Source organism: Trachemys scripta, chromosome 15 (assembly GCF_013100865.1).
Source record: "Trachemys scripta elegans isolate TJP31775 chromosome 15, CAS_Tse_1.0, whole genome shotgun sequence".
NCBI classification, from domain to species: Eukaryota; Metazoa; Chordata; order Testudines; family Emydidae; genus Trachemys; species Trachemys scripta.
Window position 1 is genome coordinate 7,970,068 of NC_048312.1, and position 27,432 is coordinate 7,997,499.

Below are 27,432 nucleotides of genomic sequence, written 5' to 3' on the forward strand. Positions count from 1 at the left end.
ACAATAGCATCTGGAGGCCCCAACTGAAAGGTAAGTCCCTTTGTGCTAGGCACTGTACAAATACATACTGAGAGACAGTCCATACCCAAAAGAGCTCACAATCTAAACAAACAAGACAGACAAAGGAAGCATTACCGCCATTTTTCAGCTGGGGGACGGGAGCACAGAGAAATCAAAAATTAAATCCTAAAAATAAAACAAACGCTACTGCCCTGAGCTACAATAACTTTCTATTTGCTATGATTAAGTTAAGTCGGCTTTCCAGTGTACTGTGCAGTGCTTTGGACTTCCCTTCCCTCGTTGCTCCTATCTTTCCTTATTGGAGACCCCATATTGGAAACTCAGAGATATTGAGCTTGTGCTTTTCATGCAGGATTAGTAGTGAGCTCAGCTACATTTCTCCCCTCTCCTAGATATGGTAGCATATGGCCACAATTTAGGAGCCAGTCCTGCTGGCCTTCACTGGTAGAGACCCCAAGTGACTAAAGTAGGAACAGACTTAGGAAGCTGGCTTTAAATTGGATTTATCCTTGAAAACAAACAGCTTTGGTAGGATTTACATCAGAGTTTTAATCATATAAAAAAGCTAACTGTTTTGCTTCTGAAATCTTTGCTAGAAGAGCTTTAAATATTTACTCCAGCTATAGCTAGTGAGATTAACATATGTTAACAGAAGGAACATATTGCCAATTCAGCAACTGATTCTGGAGAAAAGGCATCTCACCCATTCCCCCCCCAAATTAGTAGTTTAACTTCACCCTGGTATTCAGTTATGTGATCTACTGTACAACTCTGATTTTCAGTAGTTTATGAAAAATAAGTGTAATGTTAACATCTGCCTTACAGATACTACAGTAAAGGGTGTGGAATAAGAACCTGACTAGAGTACACTGAGAAAAAAAAATGAATGGACCTAGTTCATTCCCCAGTCTACAAATAAAGTTTTTTAAAAGTTTAATTCATTTACAGTAGGTTTCATAACAATATAACCAAATTATGCACAAAAATTTAACGATTACAAGTTTACTGCAAGATCTCTTTCAAGCACTTAGTAGGAATATTAAAATGCAGTTCTCCTCTGAGAAGCAGCTGCAAAACTGACATCGTGGGGTTCCAGGTTTAGTCTCTTGGTGATTTCAGGTCAGTTTACAACAGAAGATGCATATTCTAACTGCTGGTGCTGCAAACTCAACTTGAGGTCTGAAAGCCAAGGTCTGCCTCAGATCATCAGCAGTAAAAAACTGCTAACTCAACTTAGACGAAAATGTTATTGATGATGCATAAGATAAAAGATATTCCTGCCTGCTCTTTAAGCTCCGCACTGCTAGCAGGGAGTCAAAACAGGGTTTTGTCACTAAAGCAATCAGGTATGGCTCAAAGACACCCAGCATGCAGACATGGTGAGTAGGTACTAGTAGAACTGTGCTCATTTTATTACAGCCATGTTTCTCACAATAAAAAACACTGACACTGGTAATTTTAATACTATTCCTGCAGGGGGTGTGTTAGAAAAGGTGGCCTCATTTTGAAAATCAAAAACCAAATTTGAAACGCTCTGTTCTCTGAAGAAGAGCCTGCAACACAGAAAAACTCCAGTGCTTACATGGGGGACATTCTGCTCTCAGTTACATTTCTGCAGCCCTACCGAAATCAACAGGGCTGTATGGTTGTACCAGAGGGAGGGACTTGGCCTCACCAAGGCTTGTGGGGAGGGGAGGGAATGCCATTACTGCCAGAGAGGTTAGCACATGTCCTGGCAGGATAGGTGCAGTACTTTATTTCAAAAAACTAACAATCGGCAGTATCATTCCTAAATGTGGAGAAACCAGCAGAAGGAAGCTGATTCCACAAGAAACTTTAACTGTTCACTGGGGAGAGACAGGGTTCCTCCTCCATAAACTTACAGGCATCGACATCCATGCTGGACACAGGCTAGTTGCAGGGCCCAGTGCTTCTACTCAGTTCCACAGCACTTCCCATGGACTCCCCACTGGGAGGTGCTGGACATTCCCCTCCAGGGAATATCACATCATGCAACATAAGAGGATGCTGGTGATGTCAACATTATCATATGCAAGAGAATCTCCCTGGGGGTGGGGGAAGAGAGAAATGCCCTCACCATCCATGGAGTCCAAACCCTTTGCCAAGCTTACAGAAGTGCCTTCCACAGGGTCAACGGAAAGGAGAAGCATGTCACAGAACTAATGCATCTCTGTGGTGAAGTCCACCGTGTATGGTCATTAACTCAGAATGGGAAACAATGTACGAGAGTAAAACATTTTGAACAGCTTTCCTCACAGATTTGCAAGAAAAATCACCACTGTTAAAGATCAGCCCCTAATTCAATACAGCTTTTCCCACTCAGAGCAGCGATGATGCATTTCCAGTGCCCTGGTTCAAATAATATCACTATATGAATCTCTGGCCAAGTAGCTTGTCAAATAGAGCTACCAAAGTATGCAGAGAGTCAAAAACTCATCCTGTTACACTAAACAAACAAACTGATAAAATACACACGAGGCTAGAACAGAGGCTTGCTACATAGGAGCTGCTGCTGAAAGGTTAATGCTTCAATTAGGCTTGCCCTAATATGCATTTCTACCTGGCAGTTACTGTGTGTTAAATAAATTCTGTCGTTGAAAAGCCCATTTAGGGGAGTTTTACACAAGAGATAGTGAGCTTTAAGAGTCGTTCTGGGTTCACAAAACAGATCGGACACATATTGTAGCCATGCTAAATGCATATTTGGGAACAATTCTTCAAAGTGTTACTTTATAGTGGATACAATTAAAAACAAAATAAGTGTTTACCTTCTGCAATAGTTAAATTAACTGCAGTATTTCATAGTCTAAGTAGGGGGAAAACGGCAGTAAATTCAAATACGATCTTCAAATCTTTGTAAATGTGGCATTTGATACACACACAACTCCTCAAAAAACCCACACACCATGGTGCCTACTGTGCTTCTGTTCATATCATTTATTTAAGTGGGACTATTCAATGCACAGGATAGGGGCCCAAATGAGTGATCTGCCAGAACTGCTCAACAGAAAAATAGTCTCAGCTTGGTTACATGGGAATATTCATGAGAGTTAGTGTGCACCAAAAGATAGGGCACTGGCTTAGGAGACAGGAGACCTGGGTTCTTTCCCTGGCTTTTTGGCTGACTCACTGTGTGACTTGGACAAACGACTTTACGCTTCAGTGTAAAGATCTGTAAAATGGAGATGATGATACTTCAACCTCCTTTGCAAAGAGCTTTGAGATAGTCAGATAAAGGACATATAGAAGAGGTAAGGGTTATCTAGAGAGATAAGCCCTCTGTTTTTCCCACAGCATTTTAAATTCTTGTTTTCAGAGGTATCCACAGTTATTTAGACATTAAACTATCTCTCCCCTTGTTTCTCATCCTTTAATTCACTTTATTTGCTACTAGAGAGGGGGCAAGTAACAAAGTCTGGGTATGTTCAGGCTAGAATACTAGGAGCCTGATGCCAGGTTGAGAGGCCTACAGAGGGAAGTGTTTCCAGCTGCAGAGTCTGGCTGAGAAATATTTAAAAGAAATTAGGATCCATGTTTCCATCATGCAGGGGGAACAACCGACTCAGTGAAAGGGAAAATTAAACAGCTTGGAAATGCCTACAATTGGTTTTCAACCTGAGATACAGCAAGAAGATGTAAATATTTGGATTTCAATTTAATCTGACACGATAAACATAAAACCATGTTCTATTTCCTTTAAAGAAAAGGGGAAGGGGGAAGAACAACAACATTAAAGTAAGTAAACTGCTCACAGAGAAAAATCATTCTACATTGTTCCTTTTCCCTAAAAGGAGGCCCCTTAGATTACCTAAAACTATTGAGCTTAAAAAAAAAAATCATAACAGAAATTCACACCCCATTTTGTGCCTTTCTGTGACAGAAGGCAAAAAAGAAAAATCGTAATCTATTAATTCCAAGCTCCTAGCAACTTTGTTGGAAGCAGGAGTGGAACCTGAGCGTAAACTCACAAGGGCACAACAGTATTCTTTACCTCTTCAGAGATAGTCACAGCCCTGCCAGCTTTCCCAAGAAGTCATAATTCATTGGCTTCAATTCAAAATGAGCTGACAGAAAAGTGACGCACTTAGCCCCAAACCAGATTTCTGATGACCAGGGCTGGCTCCAGGCACCAGCTGAGTAAGCTGGTGCTTGGGGCGGCAGATTGTTGGAGGCGGCATTCTGCCCATCCTAGGGCGGCACAGCCGCTTTTTTTGTTGATGTTCTTGTTCTGCTCCGGCTGCCCTGTAGGGAGCGGCGGCGTGGAGAACCAGAGCGCCCTGCAGGGCAGTCCTCTTCCTTCCCTCCCCGCCGACCGGAGCGGAGCCCTCGCGGCAGGAGGCGGCACAGCGGGAGGGGCCGCGTGGCAGCGCCCCTGCTGTAGCCCTGGCCGCCCCCTTCTCTCTCTCTCCCGCCCGCTCCCTCCCCGCCACAGCCGGTCCCCCTGCACCCGCGCTCCAGCCACGCCGCAGGTTTTGTGGGTTTTTTTGCTTTGCTGTTCTGGCCGCCCCGTTTTTTTGTTGTTGTTTTTTTGCTTGGGGTGGCCAAAAAGCCAGAGCTGATGACTAACCAATTCGAGACACATTGTGTAAGCTGAACAGTAGTGATCCACAGCTGTACTATAAAAACCTGCAATCCCCCCATATCCTTTTAAAGCACTTAATAGAAAATCCTTATGATATGTCCAACACCCTGCAAGGACCTGACTCTTCCTATACCTCTTGGGATAACGAGGCCTTTCCAGTGGCTCTTGACAATGAAGTGCTAAGGTATGTCAAGGTCCTCCATATGCTTGTACTGTTACACATGCCCACTTTCTAAGCAGGGCATTGCACTGTTGAAAGAGAATGCCTTTTGAGGACACGGTTTTATGGGTTAAATCAGATAATTTGCTTGACCTAGTAGCTAAGGATTAGTTCTGTAAGCACCAGCAATCCAAACAAATTATAGTCAGCTTTTCTATCCATCAAATTAGTTGCACTCACCATGACAAATTAAAAACTTTAAACCATTAACTCACTATTGTCTTTTATAACCTCTCCTGACGGTACAAGAATGCTGGGATGCGCCTTTCTAGATTGCTACAGCACACCATTTAGGACATTTGCCAATTCTCTGCCCTTTTCCCCTGGTCACCTAGGCTTATAAATTGGCTATAAAAATTCACTCCAAGCAGGAATCTGATGTACATGGTCTCAGCTAGGGAGCTAAGCTGCTAAGTCACTCTGGTGGGGGAATAGTTAGTGGTGAATCATCATTGCTTATCTTATTCAAGGTCTCTCTCCAAGCTGCCTAAGTGTTGTTCCTTCCCTGTGCACATAACGGTTATAAAGTCTCCTGTGAGTACTCTCATGGCCCTTACTGAGCACAGCTGTCTAAACAGCATGCAAAACCAAATGGAATCTGTGTAACTCTTCCAAAACTATCCAGGATACCCGACTCCTTACATTTTTCTCATTGCTGGGCATCTCACTGTCCACAAGGTTGAGGATTCCTGATCTTATAGCCTTGTCGGACTCATCAAAACATTTTGGCTGCTGCATCAAAGCTGGAATACGGTCCAGAAGCAGTTCATTTGGAACCCCTGAGCTGCAACTGAGTTGGGAAGGGATGCAAAAACTAAAGTCCTAATGACACATGGTCATTAAAAGATCCTACTGCTCTTTTATAAGAGCATGGGTAACCTTGGCCTGCTGCCCATATCCCAGCTCAGACAATTACATTCTACCCACAGTCTTACTGGCTAAAATATTCTTTGTCAATTCCTGTCCTCAACTGGTTTGTTGCTGAACACTCTCATACACCTGACTGCCCATCCCAGGAGGCAGCTGCAACTTAGCGGCAGGGGAAGCGATACTCATGCATCCCATTCCAAACATAAAGAGGTGTTGTGCGGCACAGTGGTTAGTCAACATTCATCAAATCCCTCAGGATCCTTAGATGAAATGGCACCATACACCAGCAATGCCAGCTATTACTGTTACACAGCATCCCTCCCTGCTCTCCTTTATGAAGATTTACAGCTAACTGGATTCATTGGCAGATTAGCCACTGCCCCATTTCGCCCAGCATGGGGGGCGGGTGGGCAGAGCGGGGAAAGCCCCCACACCCCGACCCACTCCCCAGCAAGAGTGCCGAGGGTGGGGAGGTACTTCAGGCGGAAGGGATGGGGCCCCCATTTGCTCTGGTCCAGGGCCCCACAAAACCCTAATCCACCCCTGACTGGACTGTATGGAGAAGAGCACCAGGCAATGAGGCTCAGTCCTAAAAGAGGCCTTCATTCAAAGTCAGAAATATCTTCCTGCATGGATTTCCTCAGGTATCCCCAAGTATTCTCCAGAGGTTGTTTTAGCTCTAAGTTTATTGGATTCTTCCTACTTTTCATTGATGGAGCTTGCAAACACATTTTCAATCTCAGTTACCTTTTTCTCTGTGGCACATTCCTTCACTATTTATCCTCTGACAAAGAGAATCCTTCCATCTTCCTCTCTGGGTGAAATCTGTCATTGTGCAGAGGGTGATCACCAAGGCTCCAAACCACTTAACCCTGTAGACCTTTGTCCCCTGCAGAATGGAAAGGAGATTTGACTCCTGACACCTGTAGATCTTAGGTGATACACCAGAAGCCAGGATCATCCATGATAAGATCGGGTATATTTTCACACTGTTTCCCAGTTCCCTCAGTGCAACTCACTGAAGAGTCACTATTCAGATAGTTACACATATTAACCTCATTGCCCATGTTACTAATAGTTTATATGCAGAATTTTCAGGAGCTCTTCACCCTGACTTAACACCCCTATTGGGTAAAACTCCTGTTGACTTTCAAGGGAGCCGAGCAAGGCTGATGCTAAGTATTTTTGAAAATCCCACCTTACATTATTAAGATTGAAATAATTTTCCAAACATTTATTGTTCACTATTTATGTTGTTTGTTTACAATTGGCACCACACTTAACTTAGACACTGAAACTGGACTACTCAGATATACTTTGGGTTTATAAAAAGTTTCAATTTCAGATTCTCCTGCCCTAGTACAATGATTCCCAACATTGCCTGGGAAAAGTTATAAACAAATGCAGGTTTAATTTTATTCTCTCCACCCTAGCCTCCCTCAGTTTCATAACTATATTTCTATTCATACTGGGATTTGCAAAACACTTGTTTGTTTGTTTACAAAACCTGAAATCTGGGCCTGAAAAACAGTCTTGCACTAATTTTTGCTTATTTAAATAGAAACACTGATTGCACTCCTTCTCTTTATAAATCACCTTCAAAATAAATTAGAAGAAGAAAAATTAACCATTTTCTCTAATTTGTGAATTTAAGACAATTCAAATAAGAAAAATGCATTTTTGATAGAAAACTTAAAAGGGAAAGTGACAGGTTAAGAAATATTTCCCAGTGGATTGTACTGGTCCTAGAACACATTATTGCATTCTCACAAATTCACAGTAATGAGTCATGCTAGATTCAGAAAAAAATAAATAGCAGCTACCACTCTACACTATAAAGAGCACCATTTTACTCTACAGCTCTTGAATCAGGCCCTCACATAACAGTTTGTTAAAATATATAGTGTGGCTAATTAGCTATGAGATTATGTCAATATCAAAATAAATAGGACAGGTTTTTTTTTTTTTTCTTACTGAAGTGTGTAAATTCCAAAAAAACCTGTTTGGGGCAGTTGAATGAGCCTTTTAAAAAATTAGCTTACCTGGAAGATGTGATGCTGCATTAGAGAAAACTCTCAGAAGCAATACAGATTTCGAATTAAAAAGGCAAATCAATAAAATAATTAAACCCCAAAACATCCCACTTTCACTTGCAACTTTTTAGCATCTCTCAACAGGCTAAAACACAGTCTTTCTAAATTGGTTGTTAACTAAAATTAGCAGACGCATAAAACTCCCACATACCAGATGCCAGTTCACAATAAACGTTTGGGCTGTTCGATGCACAACATTGAAGACATTTAAATATGCTGTCCGAAGCAAATCCAAAATAACAGGGATATTGTATCAGAAAGTATTGTTTTGGTGAAAGATGCCCATTAAATAAACTACCATCCAAAAAATCACTCTCTGAGGTCTTCATTCTGCTCTCACTAACCGAGGTGTAAATCAGGATTAAGTCTGCTGAAGTCATTAGAGTTATTCTTGTGAAAAGTTACTGTAAATAAGAGGAGATTTCGGATCAGAGTGCATTAAGACTGAACAATCCACCTCTACTCAGCAAAACAGTTAAAGCACGTGCTTAAGTTTCAATGGTTTCAGTTTTCGGAGTGGTAGCCATATTAGTCTGTATCAGCAAAAACAACGAGGAGTCCTTACAGCACCTTAGAGACTAACACATTTATTTGGGCAGAAGCTTTCATGGGCTAGAATTCCTCTTTAGTTTTTTTAATGGTTTCAGTGAGACTTAAGCACATAAATGTTTTGCTGAATTGGAGCCCAACAGTTGACCCAAAGCCTACTGAAGTCAACGAAAAGGCCCTCCATTAACCTCAGCTGGCTTTGGATCAGGTCCTAAATTAGGCAACATTTTCTCATCCACGCACCTAGACATACTTTGCCACCTTTTCATGTTCCAAGGTACTTTTAAAGATATGAGATAGTTGTTTATTTACATCATTATTGTTTCTTGAACACAGATGCAAAAAAGTTATATTAAAAAGATGAACAGCTGCTACCATATGCTGTTTAAATGGCCACAAAAAGCATCTAAGGGGCCATAAAGGGAATAGTAAGGGAATTAAAAACAATTTTTATTCATGCAGATGGCCTAGCATACGTACATTCATTAAGCTGGTATCAACCATGCTTTAATTAAAAGTTAGTTATGGAAACTTAAATATGATTAATGCAAATTAACATCCTAACAGGAGTCTGCTCTATCTATCAAAGGTAAGACACGTAACAAGCCACATTTTTAACCCCTAAGCCTCAGTCATTTGCTCACATCTCTTTTTCTCTCTCTCTCTTTGAGATGCTATAATGATCAGAATACATGAACAGTATTGTAAAGAAGCATTGCAACGTAGAACCGCAAGAGAGGACTGGTGTGGCCATTCTTCTGTCATGCTTAGCTATTCTTCACTTTGTATTTCATGCTAAGGATTTTCAGCCATCAAGCAACTCAGGGACAAGCCCATGAACTGGTCAAACATTAAAATAACCAGCCGTACAAAGATCAATTGAACATATTAGGCATGAGGTCTGTGAAAGGACAGAACGGTGCACTCCCAACAGCCTCCTATTCAAGAGTGGAAAAATCACTTAGAAGCTAGTGTTGTGTTTTGTAATATAATCAATCTTCTTCTATTACTCAGGGGCACAAACCAGACATGGTAGAAACAAACATGATAAAAATATTCCAGAGAATCAAGGATCGGGGGCAGAAACGGGGGTTATCAAGCAATAAAGGGAGAGGGAATTTTATGAGTCCACATTATTCAAATATGAAATCAAGTCAGTGCATACTAATTACTAACCCCTGTGCTTACAAAGACTGCCCAGTCCCACTGACTTTAATGGGACTACTCACATACTTGGAGTTGAGCATGCATCAATTTACATTTTATTGCACTGTACTGCAAAACCAAGACACTTGGAACGGAATCTACAGAGTTGGAATCAGATATGCCAAAGAAGAATGAAATGAAATCAGCCCATCTTCAGGAGGCAGCATGGGCCTCTGGAGAGGGCACTGAACTAGGAGACCAGAGACGGGGTTCTATTCCTAGTACTGCCATGGATGTGTGGCACAATCTTGAGCAAGTCAGCTGTGCTCTGTTTCTATGGATAGTAATGTCTTAGCCTCCTTTGTGAGCTATGGATAAACAGCACTCTATAAAGCATCATTATTGATGCTGCCAGACCATACCAGTGCAGTGCCATGGGCTCTCCATGGGGAGCATATACACATGCAGCTCCAGAACCCAGTCCAAAAGCGCTCTAGGCTGTTAGAGAATACTGAAAATTCAGTCCTCATAATCCTTGCAGGTGGATGGAGGAGCAGCCAGCATCTCTCTTTAGGGCCCCTTTGCAAAAAGTAGCATGGAGGTGCTTTCCCCTCCCTCCAAGCAGATGCTCCAACACCCGAATAACCAGAGAATCCCCCTGAAAGGGGAAGTCCCTTCCACCTCTCTTCCCAGAGGGGAAAGCCAAGTCAGACTGCAGAGGGAATGGCTTGGGACAAACCTGCTTAAATTGCAGCAAGGGAGATTTAGGTTACATATTAGGAAAAACTTCCTAACTGTCAGGGTAGTTAAGCACTGAAACAAATTACCTATGGAGGTTATGGATTCTTTTGTCATTGGAGATTTATAAGGTTAGACAAACACCTGTCAGGAATGTCTAGATAATAATTAGTCCTTCCTCAGTGCTGGGGACTGGACAAGATCAACTGAGGTCCCTTCTAGTTCTACATTTCTATTATTCTATCTGGTGACTCTTTTATAGATTACATCAGCAGTTCTCAAACTGTGGGTCGGAACCCCAAAGAGGGTCATGACCCCATTTTAATGAGGTTGCCAGGGCTGACATTAGACTTATTGGGGCCCGGAGCCGGGAGTGAAGCCCGAGCCCCATCACCTGGGGAGAAAGCTGAAGACCGAGCTCCACCACCCAGGGCCAAAGCCAAAGCCCAAGGGCTTCAGCCCGGGCTGGCGGGGCTCAGATTACAGGCCTCCCAACTGGGGCTGAAGCCGATGGGCTTTGGCCTCTGCACCAGGAACAGCGGGGCCTGGACGGGCTCAGGCTTCGGTTCCTCCTCCTGGGGTCATGTAGCACTTTTTGTTGTCAGAAGGGGGTTGCGGTGCAATGAAGTTTGAGAACCCCTGGATTATGTGACCCCAGCTGGTGGTCACAGCTCCATTTCAATTTGAAAAGTGCCCTTGTCCTGAAAGTCAGCCCACTAGCTGGGGACCTTCAGCAGAGAGATTAGAACTGAAATGGGATTGAGACAGATCTGCCCTTCCATCCCTAGAAGTGATCCAGCCAAGTCAGAGTTGACAAGTGTCACAGGACAGCTTGAGGGAAGCTTGTGCTGCCACAGCCTGTGCTGTACCTGCTCTGGGGATGTGCAGAGCGAAGTCTCCAGGGATGCAAATCTGACACCTTTGGTAGGGCTAAATTCACTTACAAAAAAATCCAAACCAAATCAAACACCTAACCTGCAAGTCATGAGTTTAAGATTATGGTCAAAGGTAAATAAATCACATGCTTATAATAAATTTTAGCATTAAAATTATATGACCCTTAAAGTCTAGCAGAGTGGTATCCCTGAAGCCCAGCAATATTTCATACACATCAAGTACATGAACTACCTAAAATGTTCCATCTGCTGATTTGAAACAAGAGACAGGTACACCTGCTACCTCATATTTTCAAACACAAACATCTCCTCAGACATTATATTCAAATTACAGCCTAAAATTAAGAGGCAAGCCACTCTGCACAAGTAGCCAGCAAGCAAGAAAAAGCCACATTTTAGGATATTTATGGGTTATTTTAACTAGATCATGAGTTCATCTTTTCTGTAAAACCGCATTGTTATTGCTGCAGCTCTTAGATTTGTTGTAATATAATGAAAATAGTCTGTCTTTCCTACCATGCCACCTCATTTACATAGGAAACTTTTTGCTAGCAAAACACCCTGTTTGCCACAGGGCGGGTTAAAACACAGAAGAGTTCTAGCAATACTTAGTTGGAAAGAGCAAGTGACTTGTATTATTCTTCCAGCCTGCTCTCACCGTGCATTACCAGCCCTGTGTTGCTAACTATAGCACCAGAAGAAATCCACGTGAGAAAGCCTGTCAGTGCAAACAACAAAACAATGTTGTCTCTAGGATAGACGTGTCCATGCCTCAAGTACATGTAAAAGAAAAACAGCCCCCTCCAATCTCTCTGAAAGGTTTCTTTGTAGTAATAACAAACACGGGACTGGATCTGCGGGCACAGAAGTGACCATTAATGCATGGGTCTGGGCAGCAGCTCGAAGAGGTTGTTTCTTAGCAACACAGGGAGCAGGGAGCTTTCCCATCCACACTTCGGTGGTGCTAATAAAACAGACCTGACCAGCTTGAAAAAAAAAGGGGGGGGGGGCATTTTAAAATGTATCTTCCCCCGTCCCCCGAAACCGCTGGTGAAAGGCGAAACTCGCTCCCTGCAGGGACCCCCATTCTCGCCCACGTAACTGAGCCGAAGGGGGGACACTCATCCCGCCCCACTCCCGGGTCAGTGGGGTTTGGAGCCCAGAGGAGACTGATGTTATTGCCCCCGGGAGCGATGCCCAGCCGGGGGCCTGTCTAGCCACCTGCTGCCCCCTGCACTATCCCGCCGCTGTCCAGGCTGGGGGCTGAGCCCACAGCCCCTGGGGACCCGCCCGGGTCCCAGCCCAGAGCCTGCGCCACACGCCCCTCCAGCCACCACAGCCAGGCCGGCCCCCGCGCTGGCGGGCGCCCCTCAGAACAGCCGCGTCGCCCCGGGGCCGCCCGCCCCCTCCGGCTCCAGCGGCCTAGGCCGGCCCCGGCGCCCCCCTCCCGCCGGGACGAGGGGCCCCGGCGCGCAGCAGCGCCTGCCCTGGGAGGCGGCTCCTTCCCCCCACGCACCGGCTGCGGCCCCAGCGCTCGCTCGGCGGCTGCTGCTGCTGCTCTCCCCGGCTACCAGGAGCGGGCTGCCGACCTGCCCGCTTCCCTCTCGCATAATCCCCGGCGAGGGCGGGCAGGGCAGCGGGGCTCCGCGGTGCCGCTGGCCAGGGGGGAGCTGCCGCGGCAATCCCCGGGCTCCCGGCGCGGCTGGGCGGCTGCCTGGCAGGTCTCTTGCCGCGGCTGTGGCGGGAGGAGGGGCGCCCCGGCTCTCCCTCTGCCCCTCGGCAGCGACACGGACCCGGCTGGCAGCCTCCTCTCCCGGCGCGAGCCTTGCCCACTGCTGCAGAGCGCGGCCACTTCCTTCCCCGGCTCGCAGGCATTCCCTCACTCTCGGCACCGGGAGCACCAGGGGACAGCCAGGCGGGGTGCGCCCCCCTCCGGCCGCGGCGGGGTACAGCAGCTCCGGCCGGGCAGGGGCCACCTGGGAGCTGCACCCCCGGGCTGTGAGCTCGGGTGAGGCTGGCGAGAAAACCCCAGCACCAGGTCACTGGTGCTTTATAGAGGTGGGGCGAGAGGCCGGGAAATCTCCCCCTTCCAAACTAGCTGTTCCCTGGGACTAAACTCCAGAACTTTCCGGGCCCCAGCCACAGGGGATGAAGGCAGGTGCATAGCAAGACTAGAGCAGCACTGACTACTCTTACAGCTTTGCTCACTAACAAGATTGGATAAAAGCAACAACAACAACAAATACAGTGATCTATAGTGGTTTGAAGCCGAAGTAACCAAATTCCTTACATATTTTAAAAATGACATCATTAGTTATTGGGTATTTAAAATATAGCATGTGAGTACTTCTATCACACAACTATACAACACTATCAACCAATTTGCAGAGCTCCGAGACACACATTGAATTACATATAAAGTCATTAGCCTTATCCACATAATTGCACTATCAACACACTGAACTTTCTTCTTTATCTGCACCATGTTCAGGATCTTTGTTCGCACTGTCAAAGCCTTACACATATCTCACCACTGCCCTCTTATCCTCCAATTTCATTCCCTATTAACATTCCTATCCTCTCACCTTACTGCTCCTTTCAGCTTTTCCACTAAATTCCCCAAATTGGCCTCCTACCCAAATGTAGTATCTCCCAATTCTTGTCCAGTGCCCTTCATCTCCTCCTTAAAACCCATTCCTCCAAACCTTGCCTCCAATGAGCTCATCTGCTGCTGTCTTATGCCCCAACTCTTGTTTCTCTGTTAGATTATAAATACTTTAAAGCAGGGACCTTGTCTCTTCATTTGCTTTGCAAAGTTCCTGTCCACAGTTACACTATACACTGCTATATAAATAACTGAAACCAGCTAAGTGCAACATACTTAAGGAAGTACTACTGAAGTAACAAAACTCCCCATCTGAGGGTCAGGAAATGAGATAGACAATAATTTTATACAACTCCAGACCTGTTGCTTTTGTTTTAAATTTTTTTCCCCATTTATTTTTCAGCACATCTCAGTGATTTAGTTCATAGAATAATCTTAACTATACTTATCAGAGCAGGGATGTTGGTCAGTCAGTTGGTCTGGAGATAACTTAACTGATCTGCCTCGCTCTTCACTTTACCATAATGCTGTAATTTGGGCAACAAATTAAAGCAGGATCCAGCAATGGAAGAGATTTACACCGCAGAGCTGTCTACGAGAAAACTCACAGAAAAGACTGACACATACAAACGTGGTGATTCCTAGTTAATTTCCTATCCTCCGATGCATAGAAGTGCCATAGGAATTGGGAGGAATTGCGAAGGGAAAGGGCATACTTGGAAAGAGCATAAATATGTTCGAGCCTGTTCAAAATATAATTTGGCCCTCAGCACAGAATGAGATTTAAATCTGTGTTAAAGGAAAGACATTTTAAAATTGGACATTTTAAATTAGATTTTAAGGAACACCATTCAGAAATGTCAGCTGCAATAACAGATACAGTTTCAAAAGCAGCCACTGATTTTGGGTGCGCCTATTTCTTGGTTCCCAGCTTAAGACGCCGTTGGCCTGATCGTCAGAAGTGCTCAACATCTAGATTTCCCACTGATTTAATTTGGAGATGCAGGTTCTCAGCACTTCTGAAAATCAGGTATGAGGTGTCTTAAGTAGGGCACCCAAAATCAGTGATATTTTGAAAATGTTGGACCATCACTTAGTTTTTCTCAGCAGTATGAGAACACAAACAGAAATAGCTCAGAAAGCCTGCGCTAATTGGAGGTTACTTTCAGACAGAAATTATATAAACTCACTTTAATGATTCTTCTTTCCGGATGTCAACAAATGACCGTAATAAAAAGGGAACGGCACCAAAGAGGGTAGGACGGAGGTAAATTTAGGTCTAAAATGAAGGGTAGTGGAGCGATAATGGAATAGCTGAAAGTGGAAACCAGTAAGTATATCAATTATCCAAGGAAAATTGGTTCTTCTGATAACGGAGGGAAGAGAACAGATTTGTAAACAAGAAAAAGCACTTAAGACAATGTGAAGACTGAAGCCCTGTTTTAATTCCCAAGCGTAAACTTATCCACTAATGGACTGCTTGCGAGAAACCCTCCAGGCTGAATTATACATTTGAAGGCATTAGAGCAAGGACCCTATGATAATTCAAAATCATTGCAACACCATTCCTTGTGAGTGGCATTGCAGCTGGTTGGAGGCTGAGATTCTTATTCTCTTTAGGTATTTTGAATCCAATCTACAAATCAGAATATAAAATGCCCAGAAGACTAGTCTTAGTCTATGTTAAATCAGAGGGAGAATATTCCACCACCTGAGCTCCCCCCCCTCACTGACATATTCAGTCCCCCTTCCAATCTTCCATTGGCAAAGTTAAGGCTGCAGAGTGTGAGAGCGTGCGTGTGTGTGTGTGCGCGCACGCGCACACGTGTGCAGGAACAAATAGGGAAGGTTCTTTAGAGAACTAGGTTTTAAAGCATTCAGTAATGTTAGAATCAAACTTGCACAAGCTGCCTTTATGCTAGTGACCCTGCCCTTTGTGTTGCAAAGTAATCATATTGTTGATATCTTTAACCATAACAGAATTTGAAACAGATGATATGGTTAAAACCTAGATTATCACTGGGTAATATCCCTAAACTTAGTATTATTCTTGGGCAGCAGAAAATAATCTAATTAAATGTTTATTATTAAAATACAGAACTGAAATATTAGGTATACACCTTTGTAATTCAGTAATGTCCCACCAAGAAATACATATTATTCACCACAACAAAATTTGTAAGTGTAAAAGGCTGATTTTATTTTTTAAATGTGTGATGGGCGGGTCATGGCAAGACAATAAGTGGACAACCCACGTCAGTGACTGGATCCCCAGAGACCACAAGCAATCGCCAGGCAGACTGAAAATGCGCTGGCCGATCCCATGACAAAACTCTTTGGCCAGAAATGAAAAGAATGAGCTTGCAACAAAAAGGAATGGTGTGGCATCAACTTGCGTTTGTGGAGGGATAGACGAGGACAAGCCCAGACAAAGGCAACAAAGGTGAACATAACTGTGATTGGAATGGGGACAGCATGATGGTTAGTGTCTGGCATATTAAAAAAAAAACAACAACTGTTGTTAGGTTTTCCAGGTCTTGGATGTCATGGGGAGATGGGATGTGTGCTAGCACTCACTGTGATCAGAACTTTACAAACTAGAGCTTTGAGAAATAGCAAAACAGTGCTAGAAATGATCTGCTAACATAGGCCCAATGGCAATCAAGCGAGCAAAAACCATCACAATTTACAGTCATCCAGACATAATGCAAGTATTGCTTCTAGTTGCTAAAATGGTATAAAGAAAGCACTCGTTACAAAACTACTGAAGCAAAATCTCAGACTGGAATGATAAATTATATATAAACCCCTAAAAGCCAAAGTGAAACAGAACTCAACCCTCTTTCACTCATATACAATGTACTTCCTGAAGCATAGTACAGAATGCATTTCTGTGTCAAGTATTATTTTCCAAGAGTCATTATACATCCCTTCATTGTGTGCAATTCTCCTTTGTGTGTGTGGTGTGAAGGAGATAATCAGAAGTGAATTTTATCAAGACAAAGTAGAAACATTAAGTACACAGTTACTATAGCAAACTATTTCCTCAAGGGATGATACCTGTGGAGATTTTTTGAGCGAGTACATTAGTCATTACGTTTAATTACTCCTAATGATTACAAATAGAGAGAATAGAGAACAAGAACTACTCTCGCAAAAGAGAGGGAAAATATATGGAACTCTTCAAGTGTCTAGGGCTTGCGCAAAGAGTGTGGCCTTTATCTCAGACTGTGAGGGGCATGAAAAAGATTTCCATACATAGAAGGCCCTCTACCAATGCTGCCACGCATGTAGTTCTGTAGTGCTCTGCATTTTCAACACTCATCCTTCTTGTAACTTGAAAACCCCTTTTCAGCCTTAATTTAGGCTCACAGTGGGAAGATGGCCCTCACAGTCTTAGATAAAGGCCACACTGTTTGCACAAGCCCTAGACACTTGAAGAGCTCCATATATTTTTCCCTCTCCAAGCCTCTTGGGAGGGGAGTTCTTATTTACCAACACTGAGATATCTGAGGTCAAGACCAGGTGGAATGGAACAGAATTTGGCCCTGAATATTTCCAACAGGCTTCTAAATTAATTAGTAAGTCTCAACACTAAAGAAATATTTTTTAATTCACGTGGCTCTGTAATATCCTCACCCCATCACACAAGAAATACAATTTTGAAACCAAAATATTCAGTTTGTATAACTACTTTCTATGCATTTATACAAATGGATATTTAATAGAATTCCAGTTTGCAGATATACATTTATTTAAGATGTGTCACAATAACAGTGAATTAAAAACCAAGCTACAATATTTTAAATAAAAGGTGTTTACCATATGCTTGTAGTTATAGTCACCACAGAAGCTGTGTTGCTTTCTGCATAATATAAAAGTTCAAAATGTCATAGTACCTATTATTTACAATGTAGCTATTCATCTCTATAAAAATGGTGAGCAAAATGAACTGCAAAAGGATTACAACATGATTTTGTTCAGAAAACAAGCTGCCTCAGTTTACCTTCCTTATTATAAACTGAATTCTTATACACTATTTAAAAATAATTCACATTCTTAAAAAAATAGTAAAATACACGATTAACATTGATTTCTCAAGTGTAAGAAAATATGTTTAAATATATGTGGCTATTTGAAGTACAAAATATTGCTGTGTGTAAAGGATAACATGGTTGTAAAACTACTATTGAGGGTTTACAAAAATACAAAACAATTTGCATTTGCTGAGTGCATAATTATACATTAGTGCAAACAAAAGCATATCTGAATTTAATAGATACAAGTCTCAAAGATTTGCAGAGGTACGTAAAACATGAAATCTTTTCAGCGTCATACGGATTGAGCCCAAATCTCTATTAATCCTTTCCAAGCGATCTTCCAAGGCTTCCTAAAGAAAACATTTGAAAAAGATAATACATTCAATACCATACAGTTATAAACAATGGTCTTCTAAAATAAATATGTTGGTACTGTCCCCATTTTCCGTCAGTGTCTTTTCTGATGCATTAACAGCTTTCCACTAACACCAGGACATTTGTCTACCTGAGTATGTACTCAGGCAGCTAGCCTGCACTGAAGTCTGTGCTGCCACATCTTCACTACTATTGTTCCTTGTGCAAGCTAGATTAAAGCTAGCATGCGTGTGTCTACCTGAGCTACCACTATACCTTCATTTGTTGTGTAGATATACAGTAGAACCTCAGAGTTACAAACACCAGAGTTACAAACTGACCAGTCAACTACACACCTCATTTGGAACCAGAAGTATGCAATCAGGCAGCAGCAGAGAGAGAAAGACACACACACACACAAACACAAAAGCAAATACAGTACAGTACTCTGTTAAACGTAAACTACTAAAAAAAAGGGGGGGGGGGAAGGAAGCAGCCTTTTTCTTCTGCATAGTAAAACTTCAAAGCTGTATTAAGTCAATGTTCACTTGTAAACTTTTGGAAGAACAACCATAATGTTTTGTTCAGAGTTACGAACAACCTCCATTCCCAAGGTGTTCATAACTGAGGTTCTACTGTATTCTAACTCAGTGATTTACAACCTGGGGTCCATGGACTATGTCTAAGGATTCTGCGAAAGGTTGTCGTTGCCATAGAACAGTGGTTTTTCAACTTGTGGTCCGCAGAGCTGTGGGGGTCCGCAGACTATGTCTAAGATTTCTAAAGGGGTCCACACCTCCATTCAAAATATTTAGGGGTCTATAAATGAAAAAAGGTTGCTCTAACCTAGAACTACTGATATGTAAAGTTGTTGTAAGTGATTTTAACTGAATCTGATTTACACCCTATCATTTCTTAATTTGGTCCTAAGACATGATGATAACTGGAAAACAATTTCCATAAAAGCTAAAGATTCAAACCAATTCATGGGCAGTGTAGAGTGGTATGGAAAAGCTCCTGTTACAATCCACTAAACCAGGGGTCGGCAACCTTTCAGAAGCGGTGTGCCGAGTCTTCATTTTTTCACTCCAATTTAAGGTTTCGCGTGCCAGTATTACATTTTAACGTTTTTAGGAGGCCTCGCGTGCCAGTATTACATTTTAACGTTTTTAGAAGGCCTCTTTCTATAAGTCTATAATATATAACTAAACTATTGTTGTATGTAAAGTAAATAAGGTTTTTAAAATGTTTAAGAAGCTTAATTTAAAATTAAATAAAAATGCAGAGCCCCCCAGACCAGTGGCCAGGACCCGGGCAGCGTGAGTGCCACTGAAAAAATCAGCTCGCGTGCCGCCTTCGGCACGAGTGCCATAGGTTGCCTACCCCTGCACTAAACCATACCTTATTCTGTAGCAAAACAGAGAATACAGACTGAACTTCCAGTATTGGGAGATTAACTGAAAAAATAGTCAGATACACAGAAATAAGTGTTTTCACCTGGTTTAATCTTGCTTGTAAGGTTGTTCTTCCCCCACTACCAGGTATTCGACTCAATGCAGCCTCAATCTAGTAACACACAAAATACTGCAGCTATAAATTCAAAAGCCAGTATAAACCTGCCTAATCTTTAATCTGCAAGAAAGTCAGGGATAGGTTAGAGATATATGTACAGTGTAGTTGTTTAGATATCGTAATTATTACTATGTAATTATATGTACTTCTGCCCACCCTCACAAACATCCCTTTGAAGAAGATAGCACTCTAATTAGGTGCTAGAATGGTTTAATGCACAAACCTTTCATCTCTGAAAGGCTAGTTTAAATCTTGGCTTGTTGCAAAATAAATTCACCTCAGACCCTCTATCCCCATTTGTCTGCATCTCAATTGCAGAATATGACTTTGCTTAGAAGAGTCAAAGGACTGAAGTATCTAAAGTTTACTGTGCAAGGAAGATGCTGCACCGTCAGAACAACTCTGGAAACTTTGAATTGGTTTGAGCCAGGCATAGTGCAGCTATATGGCTGTCTCACTAGCCTCTCTCTTATACAAATGCATTTATTCATAAAATTAGAAGAAAAATGGTTTTTACCTGTTGCTTTTCTTGTGTGAGTTCATCAAAAAGTCTCTCAGTTTCAGCCAATGTCTTAATTCTTGATGTATAGTTGAAATCAGCATCATAAGGTACTACTGATGGAGGAGTACTTTGTTCATTTTTGTGTGGTATATTCCTCTCTTCCCAAGCAGAAACCACAGTTCCTTTCTTCATTCCAGTGTGCAAAGATTCAGTGCAAGAACTATGTTTAACACAGCTGTCAATGCCTTTACCTGAATGTTGCCTTCCTATGAAAAGATGAAAGTGCTGTTTATTTTTTTAATTCCCCTTTTTATTTATAGATAGATAGATAGATATAAAATGTATTATTCATAACAGAACATAAAGTGAACCATAGGAAAAGCAATGAATCACTGTGATTCTGTAGGACACAAACAGACAAAGGCATGAAAATTCACACTTGAGGCTTTCACTACAAACATACTAATGTATTTAATTATGCCTCATGATATCAGAATTATCTCAAGATGAAGCTAAACTTGGGAAGAAGTTATGTAATATTGATTAGTTGCTGTTGATGACTGAAGACTTTAGTAATCTCAGATTTACAACAAAATAATTTTCTACAATATTAAACCAGAATATTTAATATAGGTAATGAAAAATATTTCACTGTAGCTTCAGACTGCTCTTTATATTATAGTTAAAGAATTAAAAACATGATTGAATATTAAAATATTAAAAATTTAAAATATAATATAAAATGTCATACATTCAGTATTTTAATGAAAATGTGGTTAAAATAATGTTTTCATCCAACTATTTAAAAAATTAAAATTAACTAGCTTTATTATTATAATTACCCTTCACTATTTGTATGCAATACTTAGTAACAGAACCTTCATTAAGGATATTGAATACACACAAGGACCTGGTTCTTCGTAATACATACATTGCTTAACTAAATTAGAAGTTAGGAAATTTATTTCCTCTTATTTTTCAGTTGAATTATTTTATTATTCTATTGTTTGTGCATATTTGTGTGCGTATAAAAATTAAATATTTACTGTAATAACAGTAATTTTTTACTGCTACAAGCAATATTACTATTGCATTTATTTATTGCAAAATAAAAGGATAGAGCTTTATCAGAAAAATGTCATGATTCCTCTTATCTAGTCAGTGGAAACTATGTGGAGAAAAAAAAGAGTTCCCTTTAGGAAGGTGAAGAAAAAAATTTAAAAAATCATAATTCTGCCCATTCTGACAAATTACCTTCTATATCATCTAGAGAAAGAAACTGGAGTCGTTTTCTTGGATTGCTATGTTGTAACGTAGAGGTAGGAGCAGTTTCCAAATCATCCAGAAGTATATTGAATCTACAGAATGATGAGGGGAGGGGTGTAGAAGAGACAACTACTTGTTAGAAATACCTATTATAAAAAATAGTCTCTCTTTTTATACTTTTACATATTAAAAACAATTTCCTCTTCAATGGAAAATGTGATCTCTCTGGAGTCTCCTAATTACAACCCCACCTTCAGGTTCTTTGGTTTCCATATATCAAAGGCCTTGAATCATGCAACCTGTTTCTTTCTAAAGGAAGAGGCCTGACTCCCATTCTCAAGAGCACTTTAATGTTACACTTAAGAGTGATGCTGAACTTCCCTTTTCCTCCACCTTACATATGCCTGCCCTGTACCCCACCTCCAGAATCAGAATGCTCCCTCTGCAGCTCTGCCAAACAGGATATCCAGCAAAATATAAAGAAAACCCTTTGTTTCAGTAGTAAGTTTAGTCTTCACACAAGTTTCTATGGGGGAGTGAAAAAGAGCTCTAAGTGCTTACTTTCTTTTACCCATTCTTTAAGGCATCACTTGTATCCCTGCATATTGACCCCGATTTACTCTGTGTTGACATAGGACAATGCTTCTACAGTCTTTTCCCTGTCAATATTATTCCATCAAATACGATGTACCTAACACATCACCTTGGTGAATGCTAACTGGGGGGATCCAAGGTTATTCTTGCTCTATTTCAAAAAGCAAACTTGACTTCAGATACATGTCCCAGTCATGCAAACCTTTACTTAAGTGACCAGGCCTTTCTCATACGAGTATTTCACATTAAATGTGATAAGAATACTGCCATGAGTAAGAGCTATTCATAGAAGTATGGGTATGCTGGATCAAGCCCGTAAATTGTGTAACTACTATCAGAAAATAAACCCCGCTCCAAAATTAATATTTACAAATATGTACCTAGTCATTGTGTTTTCGTTTTTGCCAACCAAGTGGCTAAATCCTGGAGACAGGTTTTCTCTTGGAGATCGTTTTGGGCTGTATGTCACGGACACTGGTGCCAGCATTATTTCTCTTCGTGCTGCAGAGAAGAAAAGATTTAAGTGCCTAACACTTTTTCTATTTAAATAGTTTTTCTTAATACAATTTGATCCCCAAGTCTTAAAGAATTATTTTCAAAGTTCTCCATGAAGTACTGTCCATTTAAATCATATAAAGTATGTGTCACACACTGACAAATGATAGTAAGGTTACAGCTTTCACATAGTCTGTAACTCATGTACTCAATCCTTTTTTCAGAAAATCCATGATAACAATGTGAGAATCGTAACTTGTAAATTTCCTACCTTCATCTGTTTGTAACACAACCTTATGTTATTTAAATACACTGCATTTTGAAGTGACACAATAACCTGTACACAAAAATGCTTACTTGGAGTGTTTGCCTTCCTGTTTGAAGGTGGGAGGGATGATGACCTCTGCCCACTAGGTGAGCTATACCTTTTTGGTCTTTGTTGATCTCTGCATTTCTCTGGGGACCGATTGGCACTAAAAGTGCTTTCATTAAATCCAACAGTTTGACGTCGATGTGATGTTTCTGTAAAAAAAACAAACATATAAAAATTAATATTTATATTACACAGGATATTGAGGATTCTCCTTCACTCAGTCCCCATGTAACCTACTGTACTCAACCCTGTACTTGTTCCATCTCAGCTGTTTCCCCATGTCAGTAGGTTTGTGTTATACTAACCAGCTGTACATGCTTAAGTCCTATCCCCACTAGAAACTGAGCAATATTTGACATTCACTGAAGTAAGATGTTAACCTGACCTATGAGGAGAGCTGTTCTGCAGCACAGATATAGAAGAGAAGAAATGAATTTAAAGTGAAGGTAAACAGGACAAGTCTGAGCTAGTGAGAAATAGCACAGGCTTAATAGAAATGGGAGACAGAAAGCAGGGCAGCACAAGTATCTTGAGAGACAGGAGTTAGAACAGACCTAAGTTTTCAAACCTAGGTGCTTGAATTTAGGCTCCTAAATCCATATTTTTGGCGCCTGAGTAATAAAGGCCTGATGCGAAGAGGTATTAAGCACCTGCAACTCCAGCACCATAGAGGAAGAGATTAAGTCTACTCAGTCATATAATACACGCCAGCTTTCATGCCAACATTTAGACGTTACACTACAACAAAACAAATGTGGGTGCAAAGACAGCAGGAACTTTGTTAACACTCAGTATATATAAATTTCCGCTAGAGAAAGGACATGAACTAGATGAACTAATACGATGCTATAGAGAATTTCTTACATTCCTATTATTTTAAACAAGTCAGCTAGCTTTGTTATTTCCGGTTTTGTTAGGCAAGCTACAGAGCATTGTTTTAGGATACACAAAGACTCTTTGCAAAGCTAACAACTATTTTTACCCTGTCACCTGAGCCAGTCTAATTCTAATCCTGGAGGACACAAAAAACGTGATTTTGAGGATGCAAGTCAAGACAAATCCAAGAATATAAATAAATTTACTAGTTGAAGTGTCTTCTTTTTCTGTCTGTGTGCCCCAACTTTTAAATGCTTTTCCCTCTTCAAGTTCTTTAAAGGCTTTCATGATTGGTGTGTCTGGTGGCTCATTTTCTTTTTTTGCCATTATATTTGTTAAAGCATCTTCTTGTGAAGGGTCCTTTTCAGGCGGAGAATGGTGCCTTAAATAATATATGAAAGCAGCATATGAGGAACCAAGATTTTATACTGTAAGTAGGCTATCCAAATATCAACCAAGAGTTACACTCACATAGAAATGAATGTAATACTTTACAGTTTGTTGGTGCAAAGTATTGTGTCATCTTACAACAATCCAAATGGAAAATCCTTATAAAATGTTCTCTATTTCATCCAGAAACCGCTGACTTCTAAATATTAGTTACAGGATGATGTGAACCCCCAAATCTGAGCAATAGTGGAAATGAGTGAAGTTTGGTGAGCTAGAATTTTTGAAACATCAACTCTGTAAAATCTTAAAATCAAATCTACCCTGACAGAGTCTGAGGAACGAACGAAGAACAAGGCAAACTACTAAAAAGACAGAGTGACATCCTCATCAAAACTGAAGTCTGCAGAACCAGCAGAGCTGCAACCAACCATGCCAGTGCGATTCGCACCGAGAATTCCTTTGCTGACAAAGGACCTGAAGTAGAATACTTCCGAGGGCATAAAGGCAATGGCAGTTGGTCAATGAACAAGACGTACCTATGAGGTCTCTTCAAGGGCAAAAGACCTTTGAGAACTAAGAAAGTCTCTGCCTGTTTCACACTAGATTAGTAGGTTCTTTCAAAACATGCACAGCACTTCAGGCAATGGATAAATACTTTAGGTTTTAGTAAATAAATACAAGCACAAAACTCAAGAACAGTCAATTTTAGAGAAAATTATTTCTAAAATCAGAAATTGCATAGATATTTCTTAGATTACAACTGCTCTGACTCTCCACTAGATCAGAGTGGAGGGTGGAGGTTACAGGAAGCTATCTTACCTAGAAGGTATGTAGGTTTCCTCCAGTCTATTATCCATAATGCTCTCTTGATTTTCTAAAGGTTGGCCTGTGAAGATTGAATACTCTGCTCCTGGTATCAACCACTTCCGTCTGTTTACATCAGAAGTTGTCAGCTTGCTATTGGAGTGAAAAGCTTCAGGATTATGAAATGCTTGAAGTTTTGGTTTTGAAATTAAAAAACAAAACAAATAGCACTTATACTAGCCAAAGAGAGAAAGCACCTTACATTCCAACATACAATTACAAATTTGTAAAGATTTGGAGAAATAAGTACCTTTTTAAAAAGTGAGCGTTTTAATTAAAAGAACACACACACTCAAATTTCAGTAATTATTTATAATGTATTTTTAGAAGGCAGTATTTTCCACAGATCTATACTTCCATACAGAAACACTTGCTTTTCTGACTTCAAATGCCAGATACCAAGTTGGCTTCTTCGCAAAGATTTTGAATGAATTATACAAAACTAAGATATAATTGTACCTAAGATGAAGCTGTTGGTTTAAAGCCTCCAACTCTTTACTTCTCTTTTGTCTCATCCTATATATTTCTTAAAAAGAAAGAGCACAACTGATAATACAGAGGAGTGTTGAATATAGAGGCCACCAACTATTTTCAATTGAACAATTACAGATTAGAAATACCAAAAAAAGTGATTTTATATATAGATTCACTAAAAAGCACACAAAAATTAGAATAACAGCGTATCATTCACACAATACCAAGAACAATAATTATATTTCTTTAAATCTATCCTGCTGTTTGTTTAAATAGAATGATGCTCTTTCTGTGTGTGCTATCAGTTTATAAGGCCTGATTTCATCCCCAGTTCTACACTGGCTTCAGTAAATTGCACCTCTTCCCTACACCAGTGGGGGCAAATCTGTCTCATAACATTTAAGTCTTTCCATTTTTCCTATTTTGGAGGCATCCCTCTCAGTTGCTAATTGGTACATTTCTGAAGTTCCTTAATAGAAGGTAAAACTTTTGAGGCATGCTTTATACATCAAAGGAGCAAAGCAGGCACACCCCAGTTTTGCCCCTCTTCTAGCAAAATTTACACTCTAATTTCCACATAATCTAAGTGACATTTGTAAAAGTTTATTTAAAAAAATTTAAAAAGTCAAATACACCTTTCTGATTCAAAGTATTAAAGGTACAATGACATGGAGCAATTGCAGGTTCAGATCTTATACTTCCTACTGTGTACCTTTACTCACAAGGGTAATCGCTACTCATTTAAGTAATCCCAGTGAAGTAACTGAAACCACTTATAGAGTAAGGATTATACAGGTAAAACTTGCAAAACTGGACACCCATATTTTTTATTTGATCTTTTAATCATTTCCTGGCATATAATATGCTGGATTATGTAATATGTCTTTCAACTGCTACAGTCTACCGTTAGATAATCCATTTTTAGCCAAAACAGAAAAACTTCTCAATAAAACACATCACCCACCTTTTCACATGATAGAATATTCACTTACTTGGCATGAGATGTTCTTAAATGACTTTCAGTAATATGACGGAGTTTCAACATATTTTCATGTTCTACCTGCTTGATCTGAGCTTCAAGTTTTGAAATTGTTCTAATGCAGAAGTAAAGAAGACATATTACAAGGAGGTTTAAAAGAAGTTTAGGATAGAGTTGTTAGATCTTACACGGTATTAAAATATAGGGATTTTTTTTTAATATATGTCCTTGGTGGAGTTTAGGTGGAAAAAGCGTAACCAGTATGTAAAGATACTTCATTGTATCGGATTCCAAGCTCTGTCAAATCAGAAGTTAAACAACATGGATGGAGGGCAAGAAAAAAATATGTTGCTGTGGAATAATTCCATCGAAGTGTAAAACCATTTAAAAATACTAATGAGGTTACATGGGTTCTATCTGAATGAAGTCTATTTTTTAAAATTAGTTTCACCAAAAGGAAGAAAAAAAAATCTCTTTTCCTCCTTGAAAAGGTGGATTTCTGTAAAAAGCTCCCCCATTTTGGATTTAATGGGCTGATCTTCATCTCACATGTTACTCAGGTAACTCACCCAGCCTGCTGTTCAGACTTTTCACATCATAACTCTCCCCTCCCCCACCACAGAGTAACCCACACCTTCAATTAATCAAACCTTGGCAAGAATTCTGTTAAACCTGCAATCAGAATTAAAGTGAAAAACCCCAGACCTGGTGGGCTTCTAGATTGGGGACTGTGACATAGACATGCCCAGGCAGGTATATTACCTCTGTGTCCAACCATTTCTCAATATTTCATCAAAGAGGTTGTGTGTGGTCTTGGCTGAAATCTAGGAACTAGCTGATTGTCATGGTTACTGTGAGATGTTTGTAAGGGAAATAACTTAAGAGATATGTAAAATGCAGACTATTAGGTTT

General features: G+C 40.7%; 2 protein-coding genes across 7 annotated transcripts in view; both read right to left on the bottom strand.

Annotated features, from left to right (window-relative positions):
* PITPNM2 (phosphatidylinositol transfer protein membrane associated 2) overlaps positions 1–13,009 on the bottom strand; it is a 205,022-nt gene extending 192,013 nt beyond the window's left edge. For all 6 annotated transcript variants that reach the window (XM_034791626.1, XM_034791625.1, XM_034791623.1 and 3 more), the window contains exon 1: positions 12,653–13,009. The gene's annotated coding sequence lies outside the window, so the exon portion shown is untranslated. The remainder of the gene's footprint in view (positions 1–12,652) is intronic.
* A 4,520-nt stretch (positions 13,010–17,529) lies between these two features.
* MPHOSPH9 (M-phase phosphoprotein 9) overlaps positions 17,530–27,432 on the bottom strand; it is a 47,365-nt gene continuing 37,462 nt past the window's right edge. Inside the window, exons 16-24 of the mRNA XM_034791001.1 lie at positions 26,534–26,635; positions 25,023–25,160; positions 24,020–24,195; positions 22,922–23,086; positions 22,450–22,570; positions 21,464–21,567; positions 20,225–20,475; positions 19,633–19,701; positions 17,530–18,131 (exon numbers count right to left, since the gene is read on the bottom strand). Of these exons, the coding sequence (XP_034646892.1) occupies positions 18,030–18,131; positions 19,633–19,701; positions 20,225–20,475; positions 21,464–21,567; positions 22,450–22,570; positions 22,922–23,086; positions 24,020–24,195; positions 25,023–25,160; positions 26,534–26,635 (1,228 nt within the window). The 3' untranslated portion in view covers positions 17,530–18,029. The remainder of the gene's footprint in view (positions 18,132–19,632; positions 19,702–20,224; positions 20,476–21,463; positions 21,568–22,449; positions 22,571–22,921; positions 23,087–24,019; positions 24,196–25,022; positions 25,161–26,533; positions 26,636–27,432) is intronic.